The sequence below is a fragment of the Silene latifolia genome, chromosome X (genome assembly GCF_048544455.1).
Source record: "Silene latifolia isolate original U9 population chromosome X, ASM4854445v1, whole genome shotgun sequence".
NCBI classification, from domain to species: domain Eukaryota; kingdom Viridiplantae; phylum Streptophyta; class Magnoliopsida; order Caryophyllales; family Caryophyllaceae; genus Silene; species Silene latifolia.
Window position 1 is genome coordinate 32,829,629 of NC_133537.1, and position 14,646 is coordinate 32,844,274.

The 14,646-nt window shown below is 34.9% G+C and overlaps 1 protein-coding gene across 1 annotated transcript; it reads right to left on the minus strand.

Annotated features, from left to right (window-relative positions):
* Window positions 1–553: 553 nt before the first annotated feature.
* Window positions 554–3,662, minus strand: LOC141617154 (protein FAR1-RELATED SEQUENCE 5-like). Its single transcript, XM_074434336.1, has 3 exons — window positions 3,412–3,662; window positions 1,156–1,930; window positions 554–1,063 (listed from the first exon to the last, which is right to left on the minus strand). Exons 1-3 carry the CDS (start codon window positions 3,660–3,662, stop codon window positions 554–556), a joined length of 1,536 nt encoding a protein of 511 aa, XP_074290437.1.
* Window positions 3,663–14,646: the final 10,984 nt, after the last annotated feature.

A 14,646-nucleotide genomic window follows, 5' to 3' on the forward strand; every position in this document is an offset into this window, starting at 1 on the left:
TCAAATGATATACAAAAAAAAATCATACTTCCTATTTACAACCTATGACTATAATTTGTATATTGAGAATATTGAGAATTTGAATATTGTGACCTAAATTGCGATTGGGAGAACGTCGGAGTATTTTGTGACGGTGTAAAACGTGGAGTATTTTGTGTACCACTAAAGCCACTCATAAAGGATGAAGCATCATCGTTTGGAACATGTCGGGTTGGGTTCGTATTTGGGGGAGCGTAGTGGTTGTCGGATCCTCATCATTTGTCTTTCTCCTTCTCTTTGTCTGTTTGACAATACGTCTTCTGCCATTCCCTCGCTTGTCGGGGGGTCTCTAATGTCACCTTCTTGTTGAGGTGTGTTTATGATAGTCTCCCTAGGTCGTAGTCTCCTACGACCCCACATTTTTGAGGAAACTCCACCTGCCGCAAATGAATCTATAGATCGTATCCCAGATGAGCCTCTAACTCTTTGATTAGTTCATCGGTTCTCGCTATTATAAATGTCGAAGACCCTTCACTTTGCATAGCCAACCTCTTAATGTAATCATTTTTTACCGTTATCTCAAGAGACCTTTTAACACGTTCTGAGTCATCCGGGTTGTAGTACCCAACCCGAATATTTTCGTATCCTCTAACCAAATCCTTGCGCGGCGCTCGATTATGTATTTGTCTGGGATAGCTTTTACGTCCAACACATCAAGACACTTCATGATATGGCGACATAAGATCCTTCTAAATTCAAACATCTTACAACCACATTTATACTCACCAGTGATTGTGTCAATACTCACTTCAAAACTTCTTCGATCTTTCTTCCAAAATGCTTCTGTCACTTTTGATGTGGCCCTAAACCTCTTGATGAAACCCAAACTATTTGGAAGAGTTTCGACATTGGTGCTTATACAACCATATACCTCTGTTTTCACCTCTTCGAATTTACTGTTTGTGTAGACCTTACTAAAGATATCCTCGAATAATATCATGGGATCCCATTTAAGTGGGCTCTTAATGTCTTTGGCGTTATTGACTTTCTCGTCCTCCATCTTTTTCTCTATGGCATCCTCGTACTGCTCCATGAATTGCATCAGGCCGGTTTCTATGCTCATGTACGTTTTAATAAATCTGTTTGTTTGTTCACTCCTCCGAGTAGAAGACATACCCGCACGTAAAGTGTCTTTCCAAAAACAGGCATCCACCGCTGTCTCATATCCCATGCACCCCTCAACCATTTGTTGCGTCGCAAGTTGTATTTTTCCATGAAATCGTCCCACATATCTTGCAGTTCCTCCTCGGTGATACTCTCGTGTCCAAGCGTACGCAAATCTCTATCAATCCGAGGAAATTGTGGGTGGTCTTTTAGATTCTTATCCGCGTTTTGAAGAATATGCCAAAGGCATAATCTATGTTTAGTCTCCGGGAACACTTTCTTGATTGCCCCTTCCATTGCTTTACATTGATCAGTTAGTAAGACGGTCGGAGCTCTCCCCATCCATTCCATCCACTTCTCAAACACCCACTCGAATGACTCTGTGTCTTCGTATGAAATTAAAGCAGCTGCATATAATATTGTACTTCCATGATGATTAACTCCAACGAATGGACAAAGGCATCCGGTACTGTTGCTTAGGAATGTACTATCGAACGACGATGGGTCACCAAAAGCCTTGTACATGGCACGACATCGTGCATCAGACCAGAAAATGTTCAACAGCTTATTATCCGCGTCCCTTTCAACAGCGTAGTAAAAATCTGGATTCTGCGCTTTTAAGGCCTCGAAATAATTTAAGACCTCTTTAGCATCACCACGAAACCTACTTTTGCGACGTTCGTTGTTGATGAAGTTTCTCGCGTCCTGCCCATTGAAATGTAGATTATGAATCCCTCCAACCTCCCTAACTAATGTGTTGAAGTTCCGGGTAATTGGTATGCCAGCTCTGTCATTCAACATCAACCTTGTCTTGAAATATTCGCTTATGTGCCTATAATTGACTACATGCCGGCTAACTTCAGGATTCAAATCGTGATTATGTACCAAATCACAAGTACAGATTACAAATGAATCTGCTATACAAGACCTCCAAAAAATAAAGGAGAATAGGATCATTCTCATGGAAGAGAATGTCTCCATTGAAAATGTTATTGCTAAGTTTTTTTCAAATTAATTTGGTATGTATATATGTATGTTTGGATGTTGTACCCAAATCCACAATTTTTCCTCTTATTTGGGTATTCATCTCGGTTTGTTAGTTTTTTAATTTGTATAATATTTAAATTATATAAAATGTGGACTTCTAGTATTTTCCATTTATGTACTTTATTCAATTCCATCGCTTTTACTTGTTTATTTGAACCGTTAAAATTGATTTGACAAAACACAACACAAAAAGAATAATGAACAATTTAAATTGATTTGACATAATACAAACCATAAAGAGTAATAAAAAAAGGAACAATTTAAATTGATTTGACATAATAGCAACCATAAAGAGTAATAAAAAAAATGAACAATTCAAATTTGATTTGACTAAACACTACTCTACTTGAAATGACTATTGTTGTTGCGTGTGTAAGAAAATCCGGCGGCATGCATAAAGACCACAATTCTGAGAAACGATTTGACTTCCAAATCACATCAAGTCACAATTTTAAAAAAAAAAAAAAAGGATTTTAAAACCCTAACTGCTACCTTTTCCCATTATAAAAGGCAAAACACATTCATCTCAAAATTATCCTTCAGAAGACCAACCCTAATCTTATTCTTCCATACTCCTCCATTATCAATCAAGGTATTTGTTCTTTTATCTTCAATTATTGTTTGAGTTTTTTTGTTTTTGTCACAATTGATTGTGCGGTTGTTGCTTCTTAATTTAATTTAATTGTTTCAGATGGATAGACAGTTTGTTGCTTTCTTATTTCAATACACAATGGATCGCAGAAACGTTCTCACTCGGCTGCGAGAGATTGACATTCGGTTGGAAACCCTAATCACCAGAGCGTGTCATGTACGAGACTTGGCCATAACAAGAGGGATGCAGGACGTACAAGCAAATATGGATAATATGATAAGCATATTAAGGGCAAATCGCGAACCAGCGCTAATAGAAATTAGGAATATTGAAAGGGAGATTGTTCAACTTGAATCTCTTGGAATTTAATTAATTTTAGTTAATATTTCGTATTTTGTAAGGATTATTATAAGTATGGTTTGTATTATATTTTATAAATCTATGAAGATCCTTTTTCTTTACCCACATGCAAGTCTCTTCAGTTGCAAAATTAACAATGAAATTTATACAAAAAAAAATAAAAAAAATAGAGAATTAAACGACAAAATGTAACAACGAAAATAGATTATTATTAAGATAAGCTTAAAAAAAAAGTACAATATTAAGGCTAATCCTTATTAATTAAGGACTTTAAAATCTTAATATCATCCTCTAATTCTTCCCTAAGTTTGCAACATTTTTCATAAGTACCCAACACAGATTTGACGAAATCATCCGCTTCCTTCTCCATTTCCTTCATGCCTTTTGCATGACAATCGCTGCGAATTTTAATCGCCCCGACCACCATTTTCATCACTCTGAACTCCTGTTCATGGAGCATGGCAACCTGTTCTTCTAAACCACTCAAAGATTCAATAGCAATATTGTGAAGGCCTTCCATTTGAAATTTCTGAGTTTTTAGAGAGAAGATAAAGAGAGATAAAGTGAATGAGTAAGAAAAGGTTAGGTAGAAATGGATACTTCTTTTAACTCACCCGTATTTAAAACAAGGATGGTGACCTTTGGTTCATGAATTAAATTAAATTAAGTGGTTCATGAATAAATTCAATTAAACTATTAAATTAAATAATACGTCTCAGTTGGAAACCCTAATCACCAGAGCGTCTCATGTACGAGACGGATTGTATGGTTTGTATTATACTAAAAAAAAAACTATTAGAGAATTAAACGACAAAATGTAACATCGAAAATAGATTATTATTAAGATAAACTTAAAAAAAAGTACAATATTAAGCCTAATCCTTATTAAGTAAGGATCGTAAAATCTTAATATCATCTTCAAATTCTTCCCTAAGTTTGCAACATTTTTCATAAGTACCCAACACGGATTTGATGAAACCATCCGCTTCCTTCTCCATTTCCTTTATGCCATTTGCATAACAATCGTTGCGAATTTTAATCGCCCCGACCACCATCTTCATCGCCCTCAACTCCTGTTCACGGAGACAGGAAACTTGTTCTTCCAAAAAACTCATAGATCCAATCATAAGATCGTTAAGGCCTGCAATTTCGACTGCCATTTCAAAAATCTGAGTTTTTAGAGAGAAAATAAAGAGAGATAAAGTGAATGAGTAAGAAAAGGTTAGGGAGATAGGTGATTTTTCTTTTAACTCCCCGGTCGTATTTATAACAAGGATGGTGACCTTTGGTGAACCATAACATGAATAAATTAAATTATATTAAACTAAATAAAATTAAATTAATAAAATGTGGTGGTTCATTAATAAATGCAATTAAAGATTAAAGAAACACATCGGAATACTACAAGACAATATTTTCTAAGATTATAATTACAATATTAAGGAAAATAAAGATTACAACATTAAGGAAAACTAAATTAATAAAAACTAAAACTTAATTAAAGGTTACAATATTAAGAAAAAAAATAAAACTAATTTCTAAGATAAAGAAGGCAAAATAGCCTCTAAGGCCCCGATCTCCCTCTCCAAGTCCTTCCTGAAATCGTATGTCCTTTGATAGTCACTTAAGAAGGATTGTATGAGGGCCTCGAGTGATTTGTCGAAATCTTTGACACCTCTTTCATGCCAACGGTTGCGGCGTTCCATAAGGGATTTCATCCTCGAAACATGCTCCAACTCCGTCACACGGAGCTCATCCACCAAAGCTTGTTTACCTCTGATTGATCTATTAACAACATCAACGGCCGCGTTTTCCATCTTGACGTATACAAAAATAAGGATTAAATTAAAATTAAGAATATTAAAGGTATTATTGAGAGAAAGAGAGAGAGAAGTTGAACAAATAGAGAAAGAGATGAAAATAAGTATTATTGAGAGAAGTTAGAGAGAGACTCTGATTATGTTTTAGTTGATATGATAACAAAAAAAAATGCTTATAAAGGTTGTAATATTTACCAATCCGTGGGTTTATTTGTGATTGGTCACTTATAGGATCAACGGCCACGATTTAATGTGGAATATCATCTAATATTTTAATGACAACTGAACGGCCACGATTAACTATTAAGTACCATCACTTTTTAAGTTGTTTTAACATTAGATTGTCCTTTTCCCGCCAAAATATTCGTACAATCCTATTGATCATACGTTGCAACGATTAGTCGATAGCAACGTACGATCTCATCTTAAGTCTTAGAAACTTGTTAAAATTAGTCCTACACTGTTGATCGGAATAATTAACTAATTATAGCAACATACGATTGATAACAACTTAACTCAGGTCTTAAATTTATGACTTACGTCCCGAGACATAGGTATCTACACCCGTATTGATCGTACATTGCTATGATTAGTCAATAGCAACGTACGATCTATAACATTTTAAACATAGGCTTCTAAACCCGTATTGATCGTACATTGATATAATTAGTCAATAGCAATGTACGATGTATAACATCTTAAACCACAAGACATAGGTATCTAAACTCGTATTGATTGTATATTGCTATGATTAGTCAATAGCAACGTTCGATCGATAACATCTTAAACCATAATACATAGGACCATAATACATTGATATCTAAACTCGTATTGATCGTATATTGCTATGATTACTCAATAGCAATGCACGATCGATAACATCTTAAACCATAAGACATAGGTATCTTAATCAAGTCTTGCGTTCTAATCATATATAAACTCATATTGATCAAACGTTAAGTCTTAACCTTAGGTCTTAATTTTACGTCTTAACCTTACGTATTACACATACGATCGTACATATGGCTAAAAACCCTAAAACCACAAATAAACCCTATAAACCCTATAAACCCAAAACTCCTAAAAAACCTAGAAACCCTAAACCCCAAATAAACTCTAAACCACAAATAAACCCTAAACCCCAAATAAACCCTAAACCCCAAATAAACCCTAAAATTTTATTTTAACCAAACCATGATGGACTAAAATTTGGATGATCATCAACGCGACAAGCTATGTAGAACATTTTTATTATATTTCTATTTTAATATTTTCACTTAATAAACAAAATAAATTAAGTAACAGTAAAACCATTCATTTCTTAACTATTGTTTTTTAAACACAACAAAAATAAAAACTTATATTTTAATATCAATTTAACTGTTGTTTTTTATTTCATAACAAATAAAAACTTATATTTTAATATCAATTTAACGATTGTTTTAATATTTTAATATTTTAAAACTTGTTTTTTTATATTCATTCATTATATTAATATGTTACTTTATTAATGTAACTGTATATTTATATTATGTTTTCAATAATAAAATTTATATTTTAATATTTTAACTTAATAAAACTAACATTTAAAAATATGTTTCGGCATTAATATGTTACTTTAGTCTACGAATTACATAAAATATTTACTTTCAATTATTTAAAAACATGTAAATAAATTAAGATATATATTATTTACTATTATTTTTAATAATATAATTGGTCATTAATAATTTTAATCTACTTGCCTTTTCGAATTCTGTAAAATAAATTAAGATGCATAGGGAAGACAAACGTTAATAATTCAATTTTATGGAGAATAGTAAGAGTTACACTATTTTTTTTTAATTCCATTTTATCGAGTATGATAACAGTCGCCTTTTTGCTTTATATTTTTAAATTTTAATTTATAAGGACAATTAAATTAAAAGAAAGGTAATATGAAAAGAAAATTACTTTCATTAATATTAAAAACGACGTACAAAGGGAAAAAAAAACAACAAACAGAATTTAAAAACTAAACCTAATGACTACAACCAACACAAGAATCAAATCTAAGTTTCTTAGAATTGAGTCTTCTTGGACGAGTCCTCCCGAACCTCTTCTTGGACATCTTTGAAGGGAGGATGTCGGGGGTTTTTGTGCATGGCGAGTTCCCCATAGCTTTTCCGGAGTTCTTCGGCTTAGGAGGGGTTGCTATAACCTCAATCACCTCCACTACTTCGTCCTCCTCTTCCTCCTCCACCCTAACAATGGAGGAATCAATTTTAGGGGTAGCTAACATCTCTATCCCATCGTCAATTTTCTTCCAATACATTTTGTCGAGTTCAAATTTACCCCAATTAAGCATATTAAATTCCTCCTCAAATAAATCGACAAGGAAAGTATTTCCATGGTAACCCGGACTAGCTCTCGTTAAAGCATTTTGGACATTAGTAGGACCAACTTGTTTGATTATTTCTCTCATGAACAATCTCGTGCACACAATGTCTCTTGCATGGGCTTTCCTCTCTTCCGACATTTTTGTTATTTCACTTGAGGATAGTTAAATTAATTTAGTAGGGAAGATGTAGTTTGGATGAATTAAAATTTGGAGGGAATGACTATATTTATAATACAATATTTCCCTCCCAAAAAAAATAATCAATGCATGGTTTCCCGCCAAATGCAAGTTAGGTGGAGAAAACCCTAACGACCTTTCATCTTCTTAATGATTACAACATAAAAATAAGAAGTTATAGATTATCAGCAAACAATTCGTGTAGCACAGTTGGTAAGATACATAATTTTCTAACCAGACGTCTAAGGTTCGAACCTTGTTGCGGTACATTTTATTAACAACTTTTTTCTGCGTACTTTTTGTAAAAAAAAAAAAGTATTTAAATGAAAATAGTTGTACCATAAATAATTACGTCCAACAAATTTTTATTATTAACATTTTTTTAAGAATTTTTTATTAAATAATTATGTCCAATAATTTTTTTTAAGAAAAATACAAAATAAATTTTAAATTTTTTTTATTTAACTCACTAATTTCATACTTAATATTATGAAATTATACAAAAATAAATATAATGTAAAAACAGTGCCTTATAAAATGCAAAAACAATTTATCAATAATAAAAAATAAATAAAACCTTGAAATACAGAACGCAAATATATTCAATAATAAATTAAAACGAAAAATACATATAAAAAATAATCAGCAAAAATAATTATACAAAATATATTACAAAGATAAATAATAAATAAGAAGCAGAGATACAAAATTACGAAATATACAGTATAAAAATATATACAATTAATATCGTATAAGCTCAGGTACAAATATAACGTATTAATTAATGTATCCGCCTCAGTATAAATATACGGTATACAAATGTATACATAAATATTGAAATACACAAAAATATTAATAATAAATAAGAGTTAAATAAAAATTAGGAGAGAAGTTTATTTAAATTAATAAAATATATGGCAAAACCGAGGACATTAATTAGGGAGGGTAATTAATGAAGGAATCAAGGGATTAATTACAATAAATCAGATTCTTTGAGTTTGACATATGGCGCGTTTTCATTGGTGGTGTATGAGAGGCCTCATACACCTGGTATAACTCTACCCTTTTCGATCTTATCATATGTAGGCATTTAGCTCAATTAATACAAAACTTAAAACCTAATGCACAGGTGGGGTCCCTAATTAACCATCCACAATATTCAAATACTCCTTGCATAATACAGTACTACTGTACTAGTGTAAAAGTTGAATTAATACAAAAAAGTTTTTCATTTGCCACAAAAGAGTCTCAAATTTCTCTTGAAAAGCAGTTTTACACAAATTATTACGGTAGCATTTAGCTAATTTAGTATACAACCGTTTACCGCAAGGCCAGTGAAAGATGTGAGCATGTGGGTACAAAGACTCAGGAAGTTATGTTAAAAAGTACTCCTACAGTCCTACATAAGCTCTTTATACGAGTATCAATCAATCAATATATATACTTAAAAGATGAACTTTTAAGCGATATTAGAGAGTTCTCAATCTATGTATTATCCCACTTACTTTGGACCATTTTATTTAATTAGTTAAGTACTACTAAACCTGAGATCAATCAACATCAATACTATATATTAATTCCAGAAACCAAGGGACTTCAATGTAATTAAAGAAATTTATACAAATTAAATATACTATATAGTTTTAAATCGATAGCACCGTGTGATGGACCTGATAAAGGGATCTCAATGTAAATATTATATAGTTTTGGTTAAAAGTATAATATAAACATGCCTTGATGAAGAATATTTATGGAAACTACATTAAATTAAAGTAATTAAATTTAGAAAACACAATAATATAGTAATTTTCCGTAAAATTAACATGCCCCACTTATGAAATTAATTAGTATCATCGTAGAATTATAAATTAAGTTAAATGTAGTAAAAGTAATAGTAGCAGCAACGAGATTAATAAAATTAACGGTATTAATGTGGGAGTAGTGAAAGTTATAATAATGAAAGTGGGAGTAGTGAATGTAATAACGAATGTAGTAAAAATAACAGTGGTAACAATGAGAAAAAGTATGAACAATTAAATAACCAATCGACTCAAGAAAATATTTTTATTTATTTAAATACATGCCGGATAAAATTAACGAGAATAATGAATTTAACAAAAAAAAAAAGAGTAATTAGTAAAAGAAATAATAGTAACCACGGGAGTAGTGAACGTAATGATATTAACAAAAAATATCGTGAAGGTAATAATATTAATAGCGGGATAGTGAACGTGTCTCATAATTTGAAAATAAATTTTACATTTCATTATAATTGCAAGATATGTCATAAAAAAATATATTACTAATAGTAAACGTGTGAGTTAGACAACTCCAACATAGTTTATTTCATTGAAAATAAAATTTAACGGTAAATAGAGGTAGCCCGGGCGAAGCCGGGCACCAAACCTAGTGAAGTATATTTTTGTAACCACTTTCGCGTTTTAAATTGAAACCATTCAAGAACACATTTAAAAATGAAGATCAAATTAAATATGCACACAAGAGCAGCAACTAAAACACTTTTAAGCACATAATTTCAATTAGTCAAATATTGAAGAAGAAAAAAAAAGGCAAAAGTGGAAATAGACGATGAAGAATCTTAATTTTTTAAGAATCCAGAGCGACTTGACAAAGTTGGGCACATGATTTCAACTAGTTGATGATCGATTGATCGTATCCTTTGCTAAATTATGCAATTAATTGATCAAGCTTTAGAAAAATCAAGGTGCATATTGAAGAACCCTAGAATATACGTACACATCAACATCAAAAATAAAGCGAAGAAGCAATAATGTAATGAGAGAGTAGAAGTTGGAGAGTGAACCGCCATTGCTGAATTTTGCTGCGTCTTTGACGTAAACTCTCACTTTCGCCATAGCCAATGTCCATGTAACCGGGTCCCACAAGGAATCGAATCAAAATGACTCGAACTTATTGGTGGTGACTAGACCTGGCAAACGGGTCAACCGGGTCGGGTTCGGGTCGGGCCAGTTTGGGTCGGGTTATTTCGGGTTTCTCAAATTTTCGGGTTAGTTCGGATCGGGTCAGTTCATTTCGGGTTACGGGTCTATTTCGGGTTTGTTGGTCGGGTGTGTTTCGGGTCAAGCGGGTCGGGTTAATTCGGGTCAGGCCATTTTCGGGTCAAAGATTAAGAGAAGAGAGGCATTTCAAGTCGATTAGGGTCAATTAAAGTTATATTTGGTCGGGTCATTTTCGGGTTGAGTGGTTTCGGATTGGTCATTTCGGGTCGGGTCTGTTACGGGTCCATGAAAGCTCGGGTCATTTTCGGGTCGGGTCGGGTCACTTCGGGCTTCGGGTGTCATTCGGGTTCAGTCATTTGGGTCGATTTCGGGTCTTGGGTCATCCTTTTCGGGTCGGGTCAACCGGGTCGGGTTGATTTTGCCAGGTCTAGTGGTGACCAGGAGTATCCCTACCGACAGTTGGGGCAATCTCCTTCAAGGTACTGAAGGCAATTTAATAGGTTGACCCCTTCCAAGTTCGCAAGAGTCAGGAATCGAATCATGACCACTTGTTTAAGAGATGAGAGCCCTTAGCACTCGCACCAGCCAACTTTAGTTCTCGAACTTATTAACATGCCTGGAATTGAACTTTTTTATTCGTGTAAGCTAAGGAAACTATAATTGATCTATTTCATTTTTTTGGATGAGCGAGATATGTTGAGTTGTAGAATTTCAAAGCACCTCTCGTCGAAAGAGATGGACAAGAGTACGGAGTGACAATGGGTTCAGGCTCCTGCCCAGATTCGTTGGATAGGGCTCTAATGGGATATATATACGAATCTCATTTTTATGAACCCAATGGATATGGGAAAATTTAGGCGAATCTCAGTTTGGTCGTTAAAACCAAGACAGCAACACCCATGAACCCATATTTTTCTCGGTTTTTCTATAAGGTAACCTCGTGTTTTCTCGAATCCTACATAATAACCCTATTTTTAATTTAACCCCTAGTGGTAACCTTGACATGGACCTATTTAAATCTCCCTCCTTTTTGCTTATTCTTTTGCTAAAACTTTTATTTTGATCCTTCTCTACTTCATTTTTCCTGTACTTCATTCTCCACTTCTCTTTTTTGAATTATTTATTTTCCATCCTTTTTATTCAAGCAACCTTGATGATTAATATAATTGAACATCTCTATCAAATTAAAGGAAAAGCAAGCAAATAACTGATGAAATAGCAACCAACTGATGAAACAAGCATTTGAACTCATTTTATAAATTGGCAAAGTTGAGACTTATGTATTTCATGTCTCTTCATCACAAAAAACAAGCGGCAAAATAGCAGAGGTTTTCCCTCCCTCTTGCGAAAGCGGCAAAATAGCAGAGGTTTTTCTTCAAAGCAAAATATGCCATACAAAGTAGCTGATGAAACTGTAACACCTCCGCACACCAGGACGCCTTAACAAGGACCATCCCAGTGTATGACGGTGTCACCATCTCGGTTTCCCAAGGAAGTAGATCAAATTAGACAATAAAAGAACAATTATAAAATATTAATATATCTCATACAATACGACTCAATACAAACTCTTTACACCAAAAATACAACTACAACACTCATGACACCGCATCTCTAGACTGGTAGTGTGATGACTCGATCCCTCCAATCCTAGCAGCCACAATCCAGTGCATCGCTTGCTAAGCCAACTGCTCACCATCCCCGAATGGATCACCGCAGGTTTTACAAACACAACACGGGGTCAGTATTACTCAATTAATATAAGGCAAGCAATAAGGTAACTAGCTGATCATCCACACTCCCCAGTCTCCCGATCTCACATAGTAACCGACTACACACCGAGGTGTGTAGCCCTGCCAGATTACCCATCACAACAGGTAATCCACGTCGCCAGTGGGTGACCGCAGCCGATCCCACCAAGTCCAGCTCATCAACGAGCGACTAAAACAAATCCCTGTCCCTTAATGTGCACATCCCCTCCCGTGGCGGGTTCCACGGAGGGCGAACTAGGGTGTGAAGCCACTCCCGCAAGTGACTCCACCACAATCACAACACACAGCATCACAGCTGTCACAAACTTTCCACACCAACACCGTCACCACAACGCCCATACTCCGATGATCAGCAGTTAACAATAATCACGAAACAATCATGCCATAACAATTAACAGTAAAACTGAGTAGAAAACCCTACCTCGTCGCAAAGCATGTAAGACATCCATACACAGCCACACACGACTCCAATAAGCATCCTAACAATGATAACCACCTCCTATTACACAACTATACTCAAAGAATCACCCAAAAGAACACAAGACAGAGACTTACCTAACAATACGCATCGGCGGTGACATAGACGGCCACCACACACGTCATCCTTCGCTAGCGAATCCCGTCCTTCCCATGGTGGGGATTTAGGCTATATACATTAGAGTGTGAAGAGATGGGATGATAGGAGAGGGAGATAGGATAGGGTTAGAGAATGAGAAACTGTCGAGGAAAATGGGAAATGAAATGAAATGAATCTCGCGAACTTGCATTTTATATTAACGTGTCGACAGCAGCCATACTCGGTCGAGTACGGGAGTACTCGGTCGAGTAGGCTCTACTCGGTCGAGTATAGGTGATACTCGGCCGAGTAGCCTCAACTAGGTCGAGTAAACAATCCTATAAAGCTCATGTTACAAGCCTGAGCCCTCACCCATTCATCCCCAAGGTCTGTTTGGTCAACAAGGTCGGTCAACAGAGTTCTTAAATATTCTGGGTATTACAGTCTTCCCTCCTTAAAAAGAACTTCGTCCCCGAAGTTCAGTCCACACTCCGCTCACCTCAGGGTCACGCACTGTGACACCCTCCACCTACCTAAAGGTGTACGGCCTCAAACCGTTCTGACACTACCGCCACACCACATTACTCATGCAACAATTATCTACCACAGCTATTCCTCCAAGCAATACCAATCACTAACTATTAAACATAACTTATGGAAATTAATGAATTCATCCGCACTCTCTTGTTAAAAACAATACAACAATTAGCAACCATACACAATATAACATAGGTACAAAGTATAACATTCATATCACTTGAGTACACTATTGATACAACTTCAAGGAAACATAAATGCAATTCCGAATACTAACATACATAATATACACGTGATTCCAAATATTATCGACATAATTAAACATTTATTTCCGCGACATTACTCCTCCCCTCTTAAAGGAACTTCGTCCCCGAAGTTCACCGCTAAACACTTTCCGTACCGTGAACCAACACATACGTCCCAACTGTGACATTACCCATAACTATAAATAACCTTACTTAATATTACCAAGCTTACTCTATGAAATTACACGATTGTGACTCATAGCAACAGAATGTGACATCAATTAAGTATTCTATATAGTTCCAGAGGTGAGGTTAACAAATGATAACACTTTATTCGTTAGCCTTTATGTTAGACATGTACCGACCACCAGGTTCATTTATCCAGTTGGGCCGATTATAACTGTAACCAAACAGGGAAGTTACGATAGATAGCATTGAATCATCAACATGCAAATGTATAGACTCGGGGCAGTTATGATACGTTCTTACTATGTTTTAGTATTCCCACACTAAATAAGAACTCCTCCAGTACTATGACCAAGTTAAGATCCTTCATGTAGACCGTGACAATATGTCTAATCTTCATAAATCGATATACTACCCCAAGTACGTACATACCAACGTAGACCGTTTACGCTAAATGATACTATGAAACACCCACCCACTTTAACATGTAGACAACCACATACATCTGACAGTTAATAAGCATACATCACAAGGGATCCTTGTAACAGTACAATTCGGCCGAGTATGAATGATTACTCGGCCGAGTATGCTCTACTCGGTCGAGTATAAGAGTAAACTCGGCCGAGTAAGTCCTACTCGGTCGAGTATTGTTTATACTCAGTCGAGTTGTAACAGGCAGAGAGCCAACAATTGCAATCCAACATCCTGTGTTACATGCATCCAAACATACTACCACAATACGGAATATAACCGATTCCACGAGAACGGCCTTAAGGCCAAGTACAGTCATCCATAGTAACTAATAAATCCCGAAAGTAAACATCCAACATAAAAGTAATAAGTCCAACAC